This window comes from Micromys minutus (genome assembly GCF_963924665.1).
Source record: "Micromys minutus genome assembly, chromosome: 22".
In the NCBI taxonomy this organism is placed as follows: domain Eukaryota; kingdom Metazoa; phylum Chordata; class Mammalia; order Rodentia; family Muridae; genus Micromys; species Micromys minutus.
The window spans coordinates 3,894,459-3,913,766 of record NC_137957.1 but is presented as its reverse complement, the minus strand read 5'-3'; the positions used below and the strand labels follow the sequence as shown (position 1 = coordinate 3,913,766).

General features: G+C 39.6%; 1 protein-coding gene and 1 pseudogene across 2 annotated transcripts; one reads left to right on the top strand and one right to left on the bottom strand.

Annotated features, from left to right (window-relative positions):
- The first annotated feature begins 1,685 nt into the window (after positions 1-1,685).
- Positions 1,686-3,043, top strand: LOC308435184 (60 kDa heat shock protein, mitochondrial-like; annotated as a pseudogene). The gene has a single exon. The product of its transcript is annotated as a 60 kDa heat shock protein, mitochondrial-like (transcript).
- Positions 3,044-14,914: 11,871 nt separating this feature from the next.
- Positions 14,915-15,808, bottom strand: LOC308435190 (deleted in azoospermia-like; the record flags this gene model as incomplete). The annotated part of the gene is made up of 1 exon (XM_080935859.1): positions 14,915-15,808. The coding sequence occupies one exon, from the start codon at positions 15,806-15,808 to the stop codon at positions 14,915-14,917; it is 894 nt and encodes a 297-aa protein (XP_080791985.1).
- Positions 15,809-19,308: the final 3,500 nt, after the last annotated feature.

Here is a 19,308-nt window from a genome sequence, read left to right as displayed (position 1 = left end):
ACTGAGTTTGGTAGTGCAAATTGGTAAGCCCAATACTTAGGAGGTAGAGGGAGGAGGCTCAGGAACACCAGGAGGTTCTAGTTCAATATTGGGGTCATAGCCAGTTTGGGACAGCATAGGCCACATGAGACTTCATCTCAAAAATATATCAGTAATAAAAGGGAGTCCTTTGCAGTCACATTTCGTGCTCTAGATATTTAAAAATAAGAATACGTTGGGGTTTGGATTTTCTAAATGTAAACAGTCAACCTGTGCACATGTTTGTGGACAGTTTTCTGAGACTACATCAGTTAGAGATGAAATAATTTGTATTATTAGTTTTCTTTAAAATTATTTCTTAACTGAACAGTGGTGGCCCACACCTTTAATCCCAGTACTTAGAAGGCAGAGGGAGGCAGATCTCTGTGGCTTCAAGGCCTGCATGCTCTACAGGACAGCCGGGGCTCCCCTGAGAAGCTTTGTCTGATAAAACCAAACACCAACAACAGCAATCATAATAATATTCCCTGTTTCTAAAATTCTGGAAAGCACTGTTTTCTTCTGTCATGGCAACTTACCTTGGAGTTTTCCAGCAATTATAGTTTTCACCTTCAAAATTCTGGTCTATTTTGTTCCTAAAATGAAGAGCGATAAAAACCACTGGGACATAACAATGGTGCTGGTTATTGTTTTGATGATCCTATACAATCCACAAAGTATGAGACTCATAAAAGAACACTGAAGGAAAACACTAACGCGTTTGATCATTGGTTCCACAATGTGATGATATCATTCTCACCAGCAGCACCCACATTACTGAAGATTTCCTGGGATGTTCCTAAAATATATTTCCATAAGTAGTTAGACCAGCCCTGGTGTCCTAATATCAATTTAGAAGAAGTTATCATGGTGTTCAATTTATGACCTGTCAACTGCACACTTACTTTCTGTTCTTACTTTCAACCACTCTATACTTTGCCAAAAATCTTACACTAGGCTTGAATTATCTGGGAAGAAAGAACAAAATGGAATCAGATATTAGGCTCCTAAGTCATCTCAATATCTGTATAAAGAGGAATTATCTAGTGTTTTTTAACACACACATTCATACAGTTTAGTACATGGAATAGAGGTGATAGCAGCTGTCCTAAGACTTCTATGATTATAAATCCTTAAGAATTAATCTCATGGGACTAAAGAGGTGACTCAGACATTAAGAACACCTCTGATCTTAAAGAAAACCCAAATTCAGTTCTTAACACCTACATCAGGCAGCTCTTAGTCACCGGCAATTCTAGATTCAGAGTATATGATAGGCTTTTTTCTTTGGCCTTTTGAGCACCAGCACACACATAGTGTGTACAGACACAGACACATACATATATATGTAAATAAAATTTTTACAAAATGTTAGGCTGGGTCCCTCACTCACAGAAGAAGGCAAGCCTCGCCTCATGCTCTGCCGCAGCCACGCAGAAATGCTTCGACTTTACACACCAAGAAAACTTTGACTAATTCCAAGTTACATCTTGTTTTACATGTACTTTATGGTCATTGTAACTAGTAAGATTTTAATGCATACTATCAAACCTTTAAAAAAATAAAGTACTGACAAAAATGTATTCATAGAGTTTTATGCAAAAATGCTTTTAAAATCTGTACATTTATCTCTGTTTTTAAAAATAAAGTTGTTCAATTTAAAAAAAATGCTTCAACTACCCACAATCCTTTGCCAGATGAGACCAGTTTCCCGTGTACTGGCTTCTCATCTCACTTGGGCCTATGTCAAAGATGTAAAGTTTGGTGCGAATGCCTGAGCCTTAATGTGTCAAGGTGTAGACCTTTTTAGCTGATGCTGTAGCTGTTACAATGGGGCCAAAGGGAAGAATGGTGATTATTGAATAGAGTTGGGGAAGTCCCAAAGTAACAAAAGATGGGGTCATTGTTGCAAAGTCAATTGATTTAAAGGATAAATACAAAAATATCAGAGCTAAAGGTGTTCAGGATGTTGCCAATAACATAGAGGAAGAGCCTGGGGATGGCACCACCACTGCCACTGTTCTGGCATGTTATGTTCCAAAGGGGAGGGGGTGGTTAGAAGAACAGCAAAGGAGATAATGCAGTGGAAATCCAGAGAGGTGTGATGTCTGTTGATGCTGCAATTGCTGAACTTAAAAAACAATCTAAGCCTCTAACAACCCCTGAAAAATTGCTCAGGTGGCTACAATTTCTGAAAATGGAGGCGAAGACATTGGGAACATCATTTCTGATGCAATGAAGAAGGTTGGAAGAAAGGGTGTGATCACAGTGAAGGATGAAAAGAGCCTGAATGATGAGCTAGAAATTATTGAAGGCATGAAGTTTAATAGAAGATATAATTCCCTGTATTTTATTAATACACCAAAAGATCAAAAATGTGAATTCCAAGATGCCTATGTTTTATGGAGTAAAAAAAATTTCTAGTGTTTAGTCTATTGTATGTGCTCTTGAAATGACCAATGCTCATCAGAAGTTTTTGGTCATAATCACTGAAGATGTTGATGGAGAAACTCTAAGCACACTGGTTTTGAACAGGCTAAAAGTTGGTCTTCAGGTTGTGGCAGTCAAAGCTCCAGGGTTTGGGAACATTAGAAAGAACCAGCTATTGGTACTGGTGGTGCGGTGTTTGGAGAAGAGGGGTTGAATCTAAATCTTGAAGATGTTCAAGCTCATGACCTAGGAAAAGTTGGAGAGGTCACTGCCATGAAAAATGATGCCATGTTTTTGAAAGAAAAAGGTGACAAAGCTTAAATTGAAAAGGGTATTCAAGAAATAACCGAGCAGCTAGACATCACAACTAGTGAAAAGAAAAAGCTGAACAAGCGACTTGCTAAACTTTCAGATGGAGTAGCTGTCCTGAAGGTTGGAGGCACAAGTTATGTTGAGGCGAATGAGAAGAAAGACAGTTACAGACTCTCAGTGCTACAAGAGCCGCTGTTGAAGAGGCATTGTTCTAGGAAAGAGCTGCGCTCTGTTTTGGTGCATCTCAGCCTTGGATTTATTAAAGCCTGCTTATGAAGATTAAAACACAGGCATAGAAATATTAAAAAAGCACTTAAAATTCCTGCAGTGACTATTTTTTTAAAACTTTAAATATTTTAAAGTATATCTTTATTTCAATGTCTATTAATTAAGAGAAAATTGCAAACTTATAGAATATTTTGATTTAAATACTTTGTAAATAATACAAATAAAACAGAAATTAATTGCAAAATCAATTTAGTTCACATTTATAGAATATTTTAAAGAAATTTTTTTTATGTTCTTGAATATTTTATTTGGAATGTCATTACAGTATTTTAAAGAGAGGATCTTATTTTGAATCCCGAAAAGGCTCCAAAACTGTAATCCTCTGCCTCCATTGCTAGGATAATACTGATTTTATAGTTTTTTTTAACAACTTTATTTTACAAAACAAAGATAAATGTGCAGATTTTAAGCATTTTTTGCGTAAAATTATACAATACATTTTTGTCAGTACTTTTTTTTCAGATTTTTTAAACAACTTTATTTTACAAAACAAAGATAAATGTACAGATTTTAAGCATTGTTTGCATAAAATTATACATTTTTGTCAGTACTTTTTTTCAGATTTTAAAATAATTTTTACATAAAACTGTATGAATATATTTTTTAGTCAGTACTTGATATTTTTAAAGGTTTGATAGTATGCATTGAAAACTTAATAGTAACAATGAGCAATAAGTACATGTAAAACAAAATGTAACATGGAAATAGTCAAAGTTTTCTTGTTGTGTAAAGATGTTTTTGTTTTGTTTTGTTTTGTTTTCTTTATTTCTTGGACTTCATACAGTCTGTGAGTTGTTTCTGGGACAGTGCGAGCCTCTAGGGTTAGCATCCCACTATCAGTGACTGCATATTATGTCTGTTCTTTTGTGACTGGGTTATCTCACTCAGAATGATATTCTCTAGATGCAGCCATTTTATTAAGAATTTGAGCAAGTCATTGTTTCTGGTGGCTGAGTAGTAATCCATTGTGTAAATGTACCACAATTTTTGTATCCATTCATCTTCTGAAGGGCATCTGAGTTCTTTCCAGCTTCTGGCTATTATAAATAGAGCTGCTATGAACATTGTGGTGCCTATATCTTTGTTGTGTACTAAGGTGTCTCTGGGGTATATGCCCAGAAGTGGAATAGCTGGGTCTTCAGGTAGTATTATGTCCAATTTTCTGAGGTATCGCCAGACTGATTTCCAGAGTGGTTGTATTAGTTTGCAACCCCACCAACAGTGGAGAAGGGTTCCTCTTTCTCAGCAACCTCGCCATCATCTGTTGTCATCTGAGTTTTGGATCTTGGCCAATCTGACTGGTGTGAGGTGGAATCTCAGGGTTGTTTTGATTTGCATTTTCCTGATGGCTAAGGATGTCGAGTACTTCCTCAGATATTTCTCAGCCATTCGATATTCCTCAATTGAGAATGTTTTGTTTAGCTCTGTACCCCATTTTTAATAGGGTTATTTGATTCTCTGGTGTCTAGCTTTTTGAGTTCCTTGTATAACTTAGATATTAGGCCTCTATCTGATGTGGAGTTGGTAAAGATGTTTTCCTGTAGGAAGCCGTTGGTGCCAATACATGGTGCTGGCTTCCCGCCAAGGACTCAGCAAACAGAGCTGTTGCCCAGCCAAGAGACTTGGAGTGCATGCACCACATACGTCATAGCCCACTCTCGGGCACACTAATGAGCTACTGGAGGATGCACCAATCAGGTAGCAACACAAGTCTCTTGGGCATATATAAGCAGTGCATTTCTCTCCCCCAAGAGAGATCCCCTGCTCAAAAAGAAGTCCCACGTGAAGGAAAGACCCCCTGCCCAAGAAGGAGTCTTACGTGAAGAAGTCCCCTGCTCAGGAGAAGTCCCCTGCTCAAGAGGAGTCCCCTGCTCAGAGTGCTGTATAATAAAGGTTGTTCGCAGAAGAATCCTGTTGTTGCATGCCTATTCCTGCCGGCGGGACATGGGGCGCGCGACAAGTGGTGCCGAAAATCCCGGGAAGTGGCAGGGGGACCCTTCAGTGGATCCAGAACTGCCAAAAGGTAAATAGGTAAGTCCCGAGAGACATGTTCCTCTTTGGATTTTACGGGGTGCCAAAAGAGCATGCCAAAAACTTAGGCATGTCTTTTCTTGGATTTTCTCCGGCAGTAGAAGGGTTATTGCTTGCATTTGTGGTAACTGTTGTAACATTACTGTTGTGGAAGGTATCTGGACAGAAAATTATCACGCAGCACCAAGAGGGCGGGTCAGAAACGGAACATAATGAAAAAGGGAGCACGCAAGAAAAAAGTAAAAGAGGTAGGCTCCGAGAGGCATGTTCAAAACAAGTCAGAAACGGAGTGAAGTTAAAGGCGGAAAAACCGCTGGGAGAAGAGAGGATTGTGCCCGGGGAAACAAAGTGCAAGTTTCCCGGAGAGGATGTGTTGTATCTGCTAAAGGAGAAAAAGCTTTAGAGCTGGCAGAAGAAGGGTCAGAGACTGAATTATTTGAATCTGAGGAAGAAAGTTTAGAAAAAGAAGAAGCAAAAGAATTTGGGGCAGAGCAGTTTCAGCCAAGACAGAAAACTTTATCAAAACAGAAAGCAGTCTCTGCTTTTCTGCCTCATGCAGAGAGAAAGTGTGAATTCTCCTTTTGTTCACCAGAGACACGCCATGCCCTCAGGCAAATGTTTCCTGGTGTTTGAGGAGAATAACAATGTCCGCAGTTATCACCCTCTAAAACATAAACAAGTCAAAGAGTTGTCGAAGTCAGTCCGAGCTTATAGAGTCACTGCTAATTATACAAAAAACCTGGGTAGGCTGATGCCACCTGGATTGCCGGTCGCTGGCCTATTTCCCAGCCAAAGGGTAATTTGTTTATTCCAGCCCAACCTAAGTGGTCACCTTTCTGTACAGGAAGAGATTCAGCCCTGTATCCTTGGATTGACTGTCAATCTTAAGGTGTACGTTGGGCAGTTAAGGGCCCTGAAATATATGGGGCAACCAGCTCCCCAGTAGTCTGGGAGCAGGAGAACCCCCGCGGAGAGCCACTCCAGGTTCAGCATGCAAAAGAATGAAAATAGACCCTTTCTTATCTCCTTGTACAAAGCTCAAGTGTAAGTGGATCAAAAACCTCCACATTAAACCAGATACACTGAAACTATTAGATGAGAAAGTAGGGAAAACCTTAGAACTCATAGGCACAGGAGAAAATTTCCTGAACAAAATACCTATGCCTCAAGCTCTAAGATCAAAGATTAACAAATGGGACTTAATGAGATTGCAAAGTTTCTGTAAGGCTAAGGACATTGTCAAGAAAACAAAACGGCAACCAACAGAATGGGAAAAGATCTTTACCAACACCACATCAGATAGAGGCCTAATATCCAAGGTGTACAAGAAACTCAAAAAGCTAGACACCAGAGAATCAAATAACCCTATTAAAAAATGGGGTACAGAGCTAAACAAAACGTTTTCAGTTGAGGAACACCGAATGGCCGAGAAACATCTGAGGAAGTGCTCGACATCCTTAGCCATCAGGGAAATGCAAATCAAAACAACCCTGATATAACACCTCACACCAGTCAGATTGGCCAAGATCCAAAACTCAGATGACAGCAGATGCTGGCGAGGCTGCGGAGAAAGAGGAACACTTCTCCACTGTTGGTGGGGTTGCAAACTAATACAACCACTCTGGAAATCTGTCTGGCGATACCTCAGAAAATTGGATATAGTACTACCTGAAGACCCAGCTATTCCACTTCTGGGCATATACCCCAGAGACACTTTAATACACAACAAAGATATATGCACCACAATGTTCATAGCGGCTCTATTTATAATAGACAGAAGCTGGAAAGAACCCAGATATCCTTCAGAAGATGAATGGATACAAAAATTGTGGTACATATACACAATGGAATACTACTCAGCCACAAGAAACAATGACTTAACCAAATTCCTAAGAAAATGGCTGCATCTAGAGAATATCATCCTGAGTGAGATAACCCAGTCACAAAAGAACAGACATAATATGCAGTCACTGATAGTGGGATGCTAACCCCAGAGGCTTGCACTCCCCCAGAAACAACTCACAGACTGTATGAAGTCCAAGAAATAAAGAAAACAAAACAAAACAAAACCAAATATTCATAAAACAAGAAAACTTTAACTATTTCCATGTTACATTTTGTTTTACATGTACTTTAGCTCATTGTAACTATTAAGTTTTCAAGGCATACAATCAAACCTTGAGAAAAATCTTGTATTGACTAAAAAATATATTCATATAGTTTTATGTAAAAATTATGTTAAAATCTGAAAAAAAGTACTGACAAAAAATGTATAATTTTAAGCAAAAAAATGTTTAAAATCTGTACATTTTTCTTTGTTTTGTAAAATAAAGTTTTTTAAAAAAAAGAAAGAGAAAATATCCAAATGAAAAAAAGAAAGACAATAAATAAATAAATAAATAAATAAATAAATAAACATAAAAAGAACCAAAATAAACACATACATACTTAAAACAAAGACAAATAGATAGAAAATACTCTGAGTAATAGCAAAGCCAAAGACTTTTATTTCCCTCAAAGATACATTTTCAATTATGTGTATGTGTGTGTGTGTGTGTGTGTGTCTGTGTCTGTGTGTGTGTGTGTGTGTGTGAATCCAAATGATACAGCTGTGGATTGGGGTAATGATTCTGACACAAACTTGCTGAGAGACTTTACTGTGTGAACTAAAAGAGTATGGGTGGAGAAGAAAGTGGATCAGTGAACTAGTCTTGTTTTAGTTTGAAAGATGACATGGGTAGGCTCATAGGGAATAACTCTAATTGAGAGGTGTGGCCATGTTGGAGGAAGTGAGACCTTGTTGAAGGTCGTAACCCACTGAGGTGTCAGAAACAAAGCCAGGCCAGTGCCATTCTCTCTTCCTGCTCTCTGCTGATGGTGATAAAAAGCCCTTGGCTTCTCTCCAGCACCATGTTTTTTAGCATAGCACCATGTGTCCCCCATGATTTTAATGAACAGAATATCTGGCATGTAAGCCTGTTCCAATTCAATGTTCTGTTTTATGAGTTGCCATGGTCATGGTGTCTCTTCACAGCAATAAAACCCTAACTAAGACACAGAAGAAACCCAGGACAAGTGGGTTGTCAAGGAAGCTCAAAATGCTACTCTTTGGTACTTCCCATCTCTGACATCAACCCAAACATCTACCATTTCCTGTGGCTGGGTTGCCTCCTGGTTCTCTTCAGCTGTCCATGACCTTTGTAATGTCACAGACACAGGGTTGGTTACAAGAAGTCACCCAGCAACACTCATAGGATCCCAGTAATGGCTACAACTAAGCTTCTGTAGAGATTCACCTAAATATTTTGCCAGCCCCATCACCTCTTGGCTGGAGACTCAGGACCTATCATCTGAAACTAGAACAGAAAGGGTATCGGCTCAGGTGCATGGAAGTGCAAATACCATATTGAAGTCTGGATAGTTTTTTATGTGCATCAGATCACATACACTGAGGTTATCTGAGGCCAAATATACTAGCTTTATATTGTGCATGAAATATCTCTTAATTTATAGGGTATATTAAAGTATAGCAATTTTGTTTGCTTCCTTTCCAGAGTCCTGATTGTACTCCAGGATGGGCATGTATTTGTGATCTTCCTGCTTTGGTTTTCTGATGTCTGGTACTATACACATGTGCTTTGATACATGGTTTGAAATCAGTTTCTCTATTTCTGGATAGGTCCTTGAAAGTTAAGGTCACTGGCACTGTATACAATAAAAGATAATTTCTGCTGAGCATACAATCTTTCCTACCACTTTAGCATTGAAAAATCATAAAAAAGTAGATGGTCTTCCTAATCTCAGTTAAGATATGCAAATCCAACTGTTCTTTAGCATGGATATACTATTCTTGAAATCCCATCTGTGTGGCACCAGAGAACAATATATTTAGAGATATTAGAACACACACCAAAGAACATCTTGGAAGAAGCATCACTTTACAACGAAGCTTTTGTTGTACAAACATGTGCTTTTTAAATAATTGGACTGGAGAGATGGCTCAGCAATTAGGAGTACTCACTGCTCTTCCAGAAAACCCAGCTTCAGTTTTTTTCAGTACACAGATGGTAGCTCACAACTTCAGGCAACTCCAGTTCCAGTGCTCTGATAGTCTCACAGATATACACACAGGCGAAACAGTAATGCATAGAAAATAAAAATAAATCATTAAAAACTTTGGTTACATTTTAATTTTACATATTTCCAAGTGGCTGTCTCAGGGTTACTCCAGAAGGAAAAGTGTTGTTAGGAAAGGCAGTAGCTTGAAACCTGATATTCTAGTTCTACTTAGTTAAGGATGAGGGCAGCTTGTTCTATTCAGTTAAGGTGGAGGCAGACCTCATCTGGTATTATTAGCCAAAAATGCTGTTTCCAGGTTGAATGAACTCTCCATTGGGGAGTTCCTGTAGCAGGTGTGCAAGGACCAGCCTCAGCTTGGAGAAGGGTGCAGAGAAGGGGTGTTTGAGTGTTATGAAACAAACAACTTATATCAAATTGTGAGTCCAAGTTGATGGCTTATGTTCTGTTCAAGATGGCTCGCTAGAGCGCTCTCTGTAGATAGCTCTTGGCTTTATAATCTGCTCAAACAGCTTTTCAGACTGCTCCCCTCTCTACCTCCCTCTCCTTTTTCTGTTCTATGCTCTGGTTGAGACAGCTAACTTTCTGCTCAATACAGCTCCATCTGGTTGAGACAGCTCTCACTGCTAGTAAAAAATTCTAAATGCTCTCTGGATAGCACATGTATTTTCTGACCAAAGTTAGAAAAACTGCTAAAAAAGATTCTTGGATCTTCTGACCCAATGCAGAAATCCTGTTAAAAAAAATTTAAAGTAATTCTTGGGTTTTCCAATCAAATTCAGAAAGCCAAAAATAAGTTCTAAAAGAGCTGTGCCTGCTCTTCAGACAGCCTTTTCTGAATAGCTGTTAGGAAGCATTCAAAAAGAACTGTGACAGCTCTCTAAGTAATTCTTGGGATTTATAAAAAAAATCTAAAAGTGATTAAAAAGTCTTAAAGAGGCATGTTTGTACTCCATAGATCTCCAGATGACTACTTTCTCTGGAAAAAAAAAAATCCTAAAAGAATTGCTATTGCCCTCTGCCAGCTCATCTCAAGCAGACCAAACCCAGCTTTTATTTACATATAGATTTAGTAATTTATTCCAGGTTCCCTCTTGACCATCTCATGAATCAGCACTCCATAACCTTAGCCTCTTGGTTCTTACGAAGAGACAGCAAGAAAAGTGCTGACCTTGACCTTATGAATCTGCCTGCCTTAGTAAGCATAAAAAAACAGCAAGAAAACTTAGCTGGACGTGATCTTGCCTTTCACTCCTCCCTAAAGCCCTTTATATCTGTCCTTAGCATCTTTTCTGACAAGCTGGCTCATAGTGCAGCTGCCTCAGGTCCTCTAGACCTGTGGAACTCCATATACAATTCCTACTTAATGGTTCCTGCTCTTTTCTGTACCCAGATGTCTGTGGTGAATCACTGCGTAAGGAACTTGTCAATGTTTCCTCTCAGGGCAGCTGTGCAGAGCCTGGGATGGGAAAGAAACCCAGTTCGATTCCCAGTGAGCTCCAACAGTATAGAGGGGCTGGAGAAGAAAGCATTCCTAGGGAGAGGTCACTCTTTAAAAGGAAGGCTTCCTTGTGTGTCCTAAATGAAGAGACAATCCTTGCTTGTTCATATTGCTTCATTTGATTGTGGATGTGAATGCATACTTCTTATTCAGGAAGAACCAGGGATTAAATATCTTTTGTCAGATGGAATATTTAGGAAAGGAGGCTGAATGCTTGAGGCCTATCTAGGTACCTCATTAGCATAGAGAAGTCCAAGCATTTATGCTAGGTCCTCAGTGGGGCGTTATGATTAAGTCTTTCAGATTGGGTAAGAAATGGGGAGGGAGCAGCTTGACTCCTGCCTATCTCAAGTCCCTAGATTCACTCAACCTTATCAGATCTTCTGTCTGGTGGCAAGGTCTACTTGCCCTGAAGCAGGCTTGGATGTCCCAAGTTGGAGCAGGGTCCCTGGAAAGCAGTTGGAGTTGTGTGTCTGACTTTGAACAGACCTACTGTGTGGCAGGCAGAGCTGTGGAGTGGGGTCCAGTAACTGCAGGTGTATGTGTGAACCAGAGAACTTTTCTATATTTCTGTGGTAGTTTGAGTTTGTTCGGTCCAATGAGTGATACTATTAGGAGGTGTGACTTTGTTGTAGTGGGTGTGACCGTGTTAGAGGAAGTATGTCACTTTAAAGTTGGGCTTTGAGACCCCTGCTAGCTGCCCATGAAAGAGTCTTCTTTTGGCTGCCTTCAGATGAAGATGTAAAACTCTCAGCTCCTCCTGCACCGTGCCTGCCTGGATGCTGCCATGCTCCCACCTTGACGATAATCAAATGTTGTCCTTTGTAACAATTGCCCTGGTCATAGTGTCTCTTTACAGCAATAAAATCCATAATAAAACAATTTCTTTAAGGGATTTATTCATTTTCTCTTTAATTTCTCCATCATTTTTATAAAATTGGATTTAAGGTCATTTCCGTGTGCCTCGGTTTTGTTAGGATATTCGGGGCTTTCTATAGTAGAATTCCTGTGTTCTGAAGGTGTCATATGGCTCTGGTTTTTGTTGATTGTGTTCTTTCAAGGGCCTTTTGTCATTTCCTTGTCCCTGGACGTTCCTGTTGTAGTTGGTAGTGGGAGGAGACTTAACCTTGAGAAACCTGGTGTGCAGGCCTTTGGGGGGTATCCTTGGGCTGAACAATGGTACTCACGGGGCCATGCAAGCCTCCCAGCAGTTGGCTGTGCTGCTGAAGACACTGTGCGAAGGGGGTGGCTGTAACCATCAAAGTAATATCTAAAGCATGATGGCCAGTGTCATTACAGTGTGGCCCATGTAGCAATTTCTGCTCTTTCTGCTCTGTAACTGCCAATGTTCATGTTAAGCTCAGAAAAAAATATATCATACAGCCACCAGTTCCCCTCTGTGTGACATTCATCCTGTCCTTTGTCCTATGGTGTTTTCTGACCCTTTGATGGTGATGATGATGGTGGTGATGGTGGTGGCATGAGTGTGTGTGTGTGGATGTGTGTGTTTTATATCCTAGAGTACTGGGAAACTATGCAGCTATAAAAGCCATTTACTCCCAACAAGTTGAGGAAGTATGAGTTTTTGCAATTACTACTGCTCACTGATAAAGAAAAAATAATTTTCCTCTATGAACAAGGCTGAAGGTTATACTAATCTGTAGGTATAATCACAAATGTTAGAAGATGATTTCACAGGTGTGCTGTATTCATTCAAGAAAATATCAATAGTTTATTACTGGGCCTGGGCCTTCCCCAGCAGTAAGGTTTTGCTTAGCTTATGTACTGAGCATGTTCTGTCCTGTAGTTTTACCTTAAGTCCAATTAGAGTGTTAGTTGTACCCATAACAGTTGGGGCCTTATTATCCTGTGGGCGCATCTTGCCTGGCCTATTGATTCTATAACACCAAGGTCTATAACCAACCTGGACTATTGGTGACATTAATTCCCTAGTAGCTTGTATCAAAGCCTTTTATTACCTATGGTGCCCTCTAGAAGGAAACTTCTAGTTCAACTTTAGCTTGATTCCTCTGTGTCCTGTGACAACAGCACATGGGGTCTTAAGTAACAGGCACTTACTGTCTAATTCTAGAGTGCATCCAACAGTAATAACAATAGCCTACACAGTGTGTGAGGGTGGCAGATAACTCAGTAGCCTACAGCTTACAGAGCAGTAACCCGTCCATAGCATTGGGGTTTTCATCTATACCATCTGTATCTTAGGGAGAGCCTTTTCCCAGTTTCATTTGATGTTTGTGTTTAACCACAATGAGTACCTTGAATCTTTACATTCTCAAGGGCATTTTTGTTTGTCAACTTGTTTTTCTGTTTTGTTTTGAGAAAGATAGACAGAGGCAGAGACATTAACCTCAAACTCTTGGTTCTTCTGTCTCAGCCATTAGAGTTCTAGGATTCGAGTGTGCCGCTCATTTGGTTCTATGTCCAGTTTTTTTTTTTTTTTTTTTTTTGGAAAAAAAGGTTTTATTCATATATGCAAAGACAATAGGTAATAGGAACACACTTTTAAATTTAAAATTAATCTTCCATTTTGAAAGGTTCAGTACTTTTCTTTCTCCCTTCTCTTAAATACTTGACTCCAACAAAACAGCAGACAGAAGTTTATTCCCTTACTTTTCCTTAAAGTCATATAGCAACAATTACATTTGTGCCTCAGAATTTAGGGTATCATTCATATAAGTTAGAGATTTAATCGCAGAGTGGTACATGTAAGGACAGACACTACAAATATACTGAAATAATGAAACAAACTGTAAAGAAAACAAATTTCAGGCTACTTCTTAGTTTCCTGGTTTACTGACTTGGTGACATAAGAATTTTGACTTCAGATGTAGAATAAAATTAAGAGTTAAAGATCATTTGGGACAGTTGTGATATCAACCATTGGGTTCCATTAAGTAAATAAATCTCCATGTTTGAGGGAAAAGGCTAACACAAGATAAACCAAGAAGGCATTTTAAAACTCATATCCCTGGCAGGTCAGATGATGTTTAGCTAATTGTTTTGGTTAGAAAGGTAGTATTCCAGTGCTATATTCCTAAGGCTTAGCCCCTGAACTGCTCATAACGGTTTCTTCTCTACTTTATACCAAGGGGCAAGTCTGACAGAATGGGAGTAAGATTGCAAAAGACTGTGGGTACAAAGGTTCTCTGCTGTCACAATGCATAATGTCCATCTAATCTAAAAACAGATTCACTTTAGCACATTCTTGGGGATACACTTATGAAACAAATTTTGTGGTTTAGAAATGTCAAAATTGCCTACTTGACTGTTTTGGACATATTTTACTTTACAAAGGGACAATAGACTAACAAAACTAAAAATGTATTTACTCTGTAACAACTAATATTTTGAATGTTTTTATAAAAACAATTTCTTTCAGATACTCTGATTAACTTTTAAGTGACATAAAAAATTTTCAGCACTCTTTAATACCAGTATTTTGCACAATTTTAAGAGAGCCATTGAGTTTAACATTTTAAGAAAAAAAGAGTATTAACTCACAAATAGCTTATACACCTAGTCAAGTTTAGTTTGTCTTGGATTCTTTAAACAAAATTATACCCAGAATTTTAGATATCCTAATTACCATCCCAACCAACCAAATAAATAGGATATATGCCTATGAGTGGATTCTAGCTAAAGGGTAAAATATTTTGTATAAATGTTAAGACCCACTGATTGGACTGTTAAGAATCTGTTTTCCTGGGTTTAGATAAGGAAGACTTCAAGAAAGCTAACTATATATTGAGTTCCACTGATTAAAAATGCAGTTCTAAAAATTCTGCTTTTGTGGCAAAAGTTTAGACAAGTATAAATATAAAGTACAATACTGTAAATACTGCACTGTCTAGGTACCTGTTGAGAAGTGAAATGCTTGTAGTCACAGTATCAAAATTCTGACCTTTCAAAATAGGCTTATAAAATCCTTTTCTTGTTTTTGAACTCTTAAAATGCCAATTTCAATTAAAAGTCCTTAAGGTAAATCTTAAAAGTTATTCCTTTCAACTACTTTCAATTATTTTTTTTATCTTTTTTTATTTGCAATTATTTTTTCTATTAACTATATGAACACAGAACTAGTTTCTATCTTAACATCTAATGAACAGATTTAACATAACACTAGGCAATCTAATATAACTTATAGAAAGTCTGAGTGATTTGTCAAATTTTCTATAATAGTGAAACTTTTCAGTTTCTTTTAATATTGGAAACTAGCAACCTCCTGAGATGAGAAAGTTAGCAGAGATGATCAGTTTTAAGCACTGCCCGACTTCTTCTAAAGTGATGTACTCTTTTATCCTTGAAGTAGTCATCTTGAGTAACAAGAGAGTTTCTAAGTCTGTTCTCAGGGTTAAACAGACAAGAGACCACTGTCTGTATGCTCCGGTCCACAGATTTCTTTTGTGAGCCATTTCCAGAGGCTGGAGCAACATCATGAACTGAGCATTCATTGGGCAAAATGTCAGCTCCTGGATCAACTTCACTGCAGTGGTAGTTAACAGTTGTATAAGCCGGAGGTATAACATAACTCCTCTGCTCTCCAGCAGGCCACTGCGGTGGCATCTGATAATTATAAACAGGCAGCTGATATCCAGTGATGACCTGAACTGGTGAACTTGGATAAGGAGGATATGCCTGAACATACTGAGTGATAGGATTCATCATGGTTGGTGGCTGCATGTATGTCTCAGCATTTGGACTACTCCAAACACTCTGAAATTGTGGTGCAGGAGGAGGATTAAAAATCAAAGGACGTGGCTGCACATAAGTACATAAATTTTGTTTTCTGATTGCAGGGCCCAGTTTCAGCTTTTTACCATGGAAATTTATCTGTGATTCTACTATCTTCTGCACATCCACGTCATTATAAAATGAGACAAAACCATAGCCCTTTGACACACCAGTTCGATCAGTGATTATCTTCACTTCTTTTACTGAGCCATATCTGGCAAAGAAACTCCTGATTTCGGTTTCATCCATCCTAACATCAATTCCACCAACAAAAACAGTGTTTGGCATGATTTTGCCTTCTGGCAAAACATATCCTTGACTGGTGGTTGCTGATGAAGACTGAGTACTGGTCTCCCTGGAGACAGCTGAATTTGGAGCCTCAGAAGTTGTGGCAGACATGATGGCGGCCGGAGGTAGGGTGGAAAAAACTCGAAGGTGGAGCAGATGCCACAAGGCTAGCAGCTGCGGAGTGGCTGCCTGGCCCAACCGCCAAAAAGCCGAGGCGTCGGCGGTGGAAGGAGAACCGAGGGCCACGGAGACAGCGGAGCCGTGAAGCGACCGTGGCGAGGGTCGCCGAGTCACACTCTATGTCCAGTTTTTAAACCCGAATAAAGTATTTTAGATTTCCCTTTTAATGTAAATTTTAAGAAAACACAGAAGAGAAATATAAACTCTCCTAGTTTCATATGCAAAGAATTGTGTGCAGCATTATAAACTTATTGTTAGTGTAAAGCAACTCAGTGATGGAGGGGTGATGTATGAGACTTGATTCTAAGATGATGCAAATTTTGAACCTTCTTAAGGGGGGTACTATTGTTTGGATGTGAAGTATCTCCCCAAAGGCTCATCTTTAGACTAGTTGGTCCCCAGATAATGAATCAAAACATTGAGAAGTTGTTTGATCAAGAGGATTCAATGGGTTAATAATTTGATGACGTGATTGGGAGGTAATAAAAATTTCAAGAGATAGAATCTAATTGAAGGAAATAGGTTACTGGAGGCATTTTCTAGTGACTATATCTTGTCCTAGGACTTTTTTCTCTCCCTGATGGTTATTTATATTAACTTGGTACAGTGTAGAATCATCAAGGATGAGAGTCCTAATGAAGGACTTTCCAATTCTAGACCAGGTTGTCCTATGTGCATGTCTGAATGGAGGCAGAGCCTGAAAATAGGCAGCTTCATTCCCTGGGTATGGGTCCTGGGTAGTATAAGAAAGAGGGAAAAGTGAGCTTGGAGCAAGCAGGTTTGCATTGATTCTTTGGGAACATGCCTAGTTCCTTTGAATCTCTGCTTTCTTGACTTCCCACCAGTTATGGACTATGACCTGGAATTGTAAGCTTAATACTATCTATCTCCCTAAAAAGTTACTTTTGTCAAGTGTCTTATCACAGTAATATGAAACTAGGTCACTACCCTTTCTTCTTGACTCGTGGCTTCCATAAACTAAGAAGCTCTGCTCCTTTGTGCCCTGCTAATAAGTCACTGTCTCAGCACAGGTCCAGTAACAGTGCAGCCAGCCTGTTTAAGGAGTAAAACCATATCACATAAACAGTTCCTCCTTTACATTTTCCCCTCAGGTGTATTGTGACAGTGGCTCAGTAACTGACTAGCACAGGAAGATAAAGTTCTCCATGCCAACGAGAAGTTAAAAGACCAGATGGACAAACACATGGCAATTTCAAGGCAGCTGTCCACAGAGTAGGTAGCACTGCAGAGGACCCTTGAGGAGTTGAATGAAGGTCAACACGAGACTTCCCATGGAGAGGGAGGAGCTGTTGTGGAAGCTACACAACGGAGACCTGTGCAGCCCCAAGAGATCCCCAACATCCTCAGCCATCCCTTTCCAGTCCCCCAGGAATTCTGGTTCCTTCTCCAGCCCCAACATCTCACCCAGATGACGGTTTCTGAACACAGGAGACTCTCTGAAGGCACTAAGGTGCAGTTCTGCAGGACTGACCCTCTCAGGGGAACTAGTGCTGTGTGAGCTTTCTGGAATGCCCGCAGGACAACCGGAGAGCAGTAACCGACTGTAGAAGCTACTTACACATGAGGAGCTCCAGAGAAAGACTTTTAACTCGGTCCAAAAGCCTCCTCCACAAACAGATTTTGGAACTGGAGTGGACATGGTTGCACAAAGCACTTACAGAACGAGGGAACCTTGTTCTCTGCCTCCTTCACCTAAGCATAAGGGCAAAACTCTCAGGAGCCAATTGAGATAAACATGTATGACCTTTATCATGTTCTTCACCAGAGACACCTTTTTTTAAAATTAGATACTCTGTATTTACATTTGAGATGTTATCCCTACACTCCTGCTCCCGTCTCCCTTCCCCCTCTATTTTCTTTCACAAAGCTGCACTCCCTCCTGATCACTCTCTCCACCTCAGTGCCTTGTCATTCCCCTACATCGAAAAACGTGCCCTTCCTGGACCAAAAGCCTCTTCTCACATTGATGCCCGACACTGCTCTCTTCAGCTACATATGCAACTGGATCAATAGGTCTCTCAAAGTGTGCACAAAGGTTGGTGTTTTAGTCCATGGGAGTTTTGGAGGGTTTGGTTGGTTGGTAATGTTGTTCTTCCCATGAGGTTGCAAACCCTTCCAGCTCCTTAGGTCCTTCCTTTAGCACCCTCAGTGGGGTCCCTGAGTTCAGTCCGATGGTTAGCTGCAGGCATGCTCAGCTGTATCTATAACTTTAACATAGTCCCCGAGGAGGCATCTGTATCTGGTTCCTGCCAGTAAGTACTTCTTGGGATCAGCTACAGAGCTTGGATTTGGTGGCTGCGTATGTGGTGGATCCCGAGGTGAAAGTGAAATGATGCACTGATGTGTCACATGACTGTCATAGCACACACACCCCTATGCTGTGTATTAAAAATCAACAGCTAAATACAGCTGGTCCTGTATTAATCAAATCATAATCTGCATACACGTGTCAGCAAAAGCCATAGACGAGAAAGCAGTAGTGCTTGAATTTCTCCCACCTCGTCTCAGCACAGCAGGGCTAGGGTAAGACAGGAAAAGCCTTGAGTTTGTTGATGTCTATACATTTATCTGTTGTAGTTTTTCTGTGTTCAACATTATTGGTTAATACCAATTTGATTTTTTCCCTGTAGATTTTTATGAGCCTAATTATTATACTCTGATTCATTTTCTCACGCTATGAGCAAATGTAGTACCCTAATTTTTCTAAACGCAAATCTGTGTAAAGAACAAGGGGGCAGTAAAAATGAAAGCTCTCCATGCTTCCTAGGCAGCATGCCCCCCTTTGCATGTGACCTTAAGCTTCTGTCATCCTTAGTCTTTGTCATCTTAACACAGACAAACATATGTCTGGGATGATTGAATCACAACTAAGGAATTATTATCACAAGATTGGCCTCAGGATGTTTATAAGAGCATTTTTAAAATTAAAACATTTTTATACAAAATATTTTGGTCACGCTTTTCCCCTTTCCTAACTTCTCTCAGATATCCTGCACCTACCTACCCACATAATTTCATATTGTTTTTATCTCTTAAAAAAACTAGAACAAAATAAAAATAAACAAACAATGAAACAAAACACGCAAAATAAAACAAAGATCTACATGGAGTTTGTTTTGTGTTGGCCACACTCGTGGGCATGGTGCCTGCTATGGACTGTGGTTGATGTACACAGTTATCGTCCATCCCATTGCCAGAATTATTGAAAATGGTTTCTTAGGAGTAGGACCCTGTTTCAACATCCCGTCTCAGTGCTGGAACTCCATCTGAATTACATTTCTTCAGGTCCTGTGTGTGACGCCATAGCCTCAGAGTTCATATGTGCATCAGTCTGTAGTGTCTGTTAGACGCTCTTCTCTTGGAGTCATACATCACCTTTGGATCTTCCAATCTTTCTGCCTCCTCCTCCA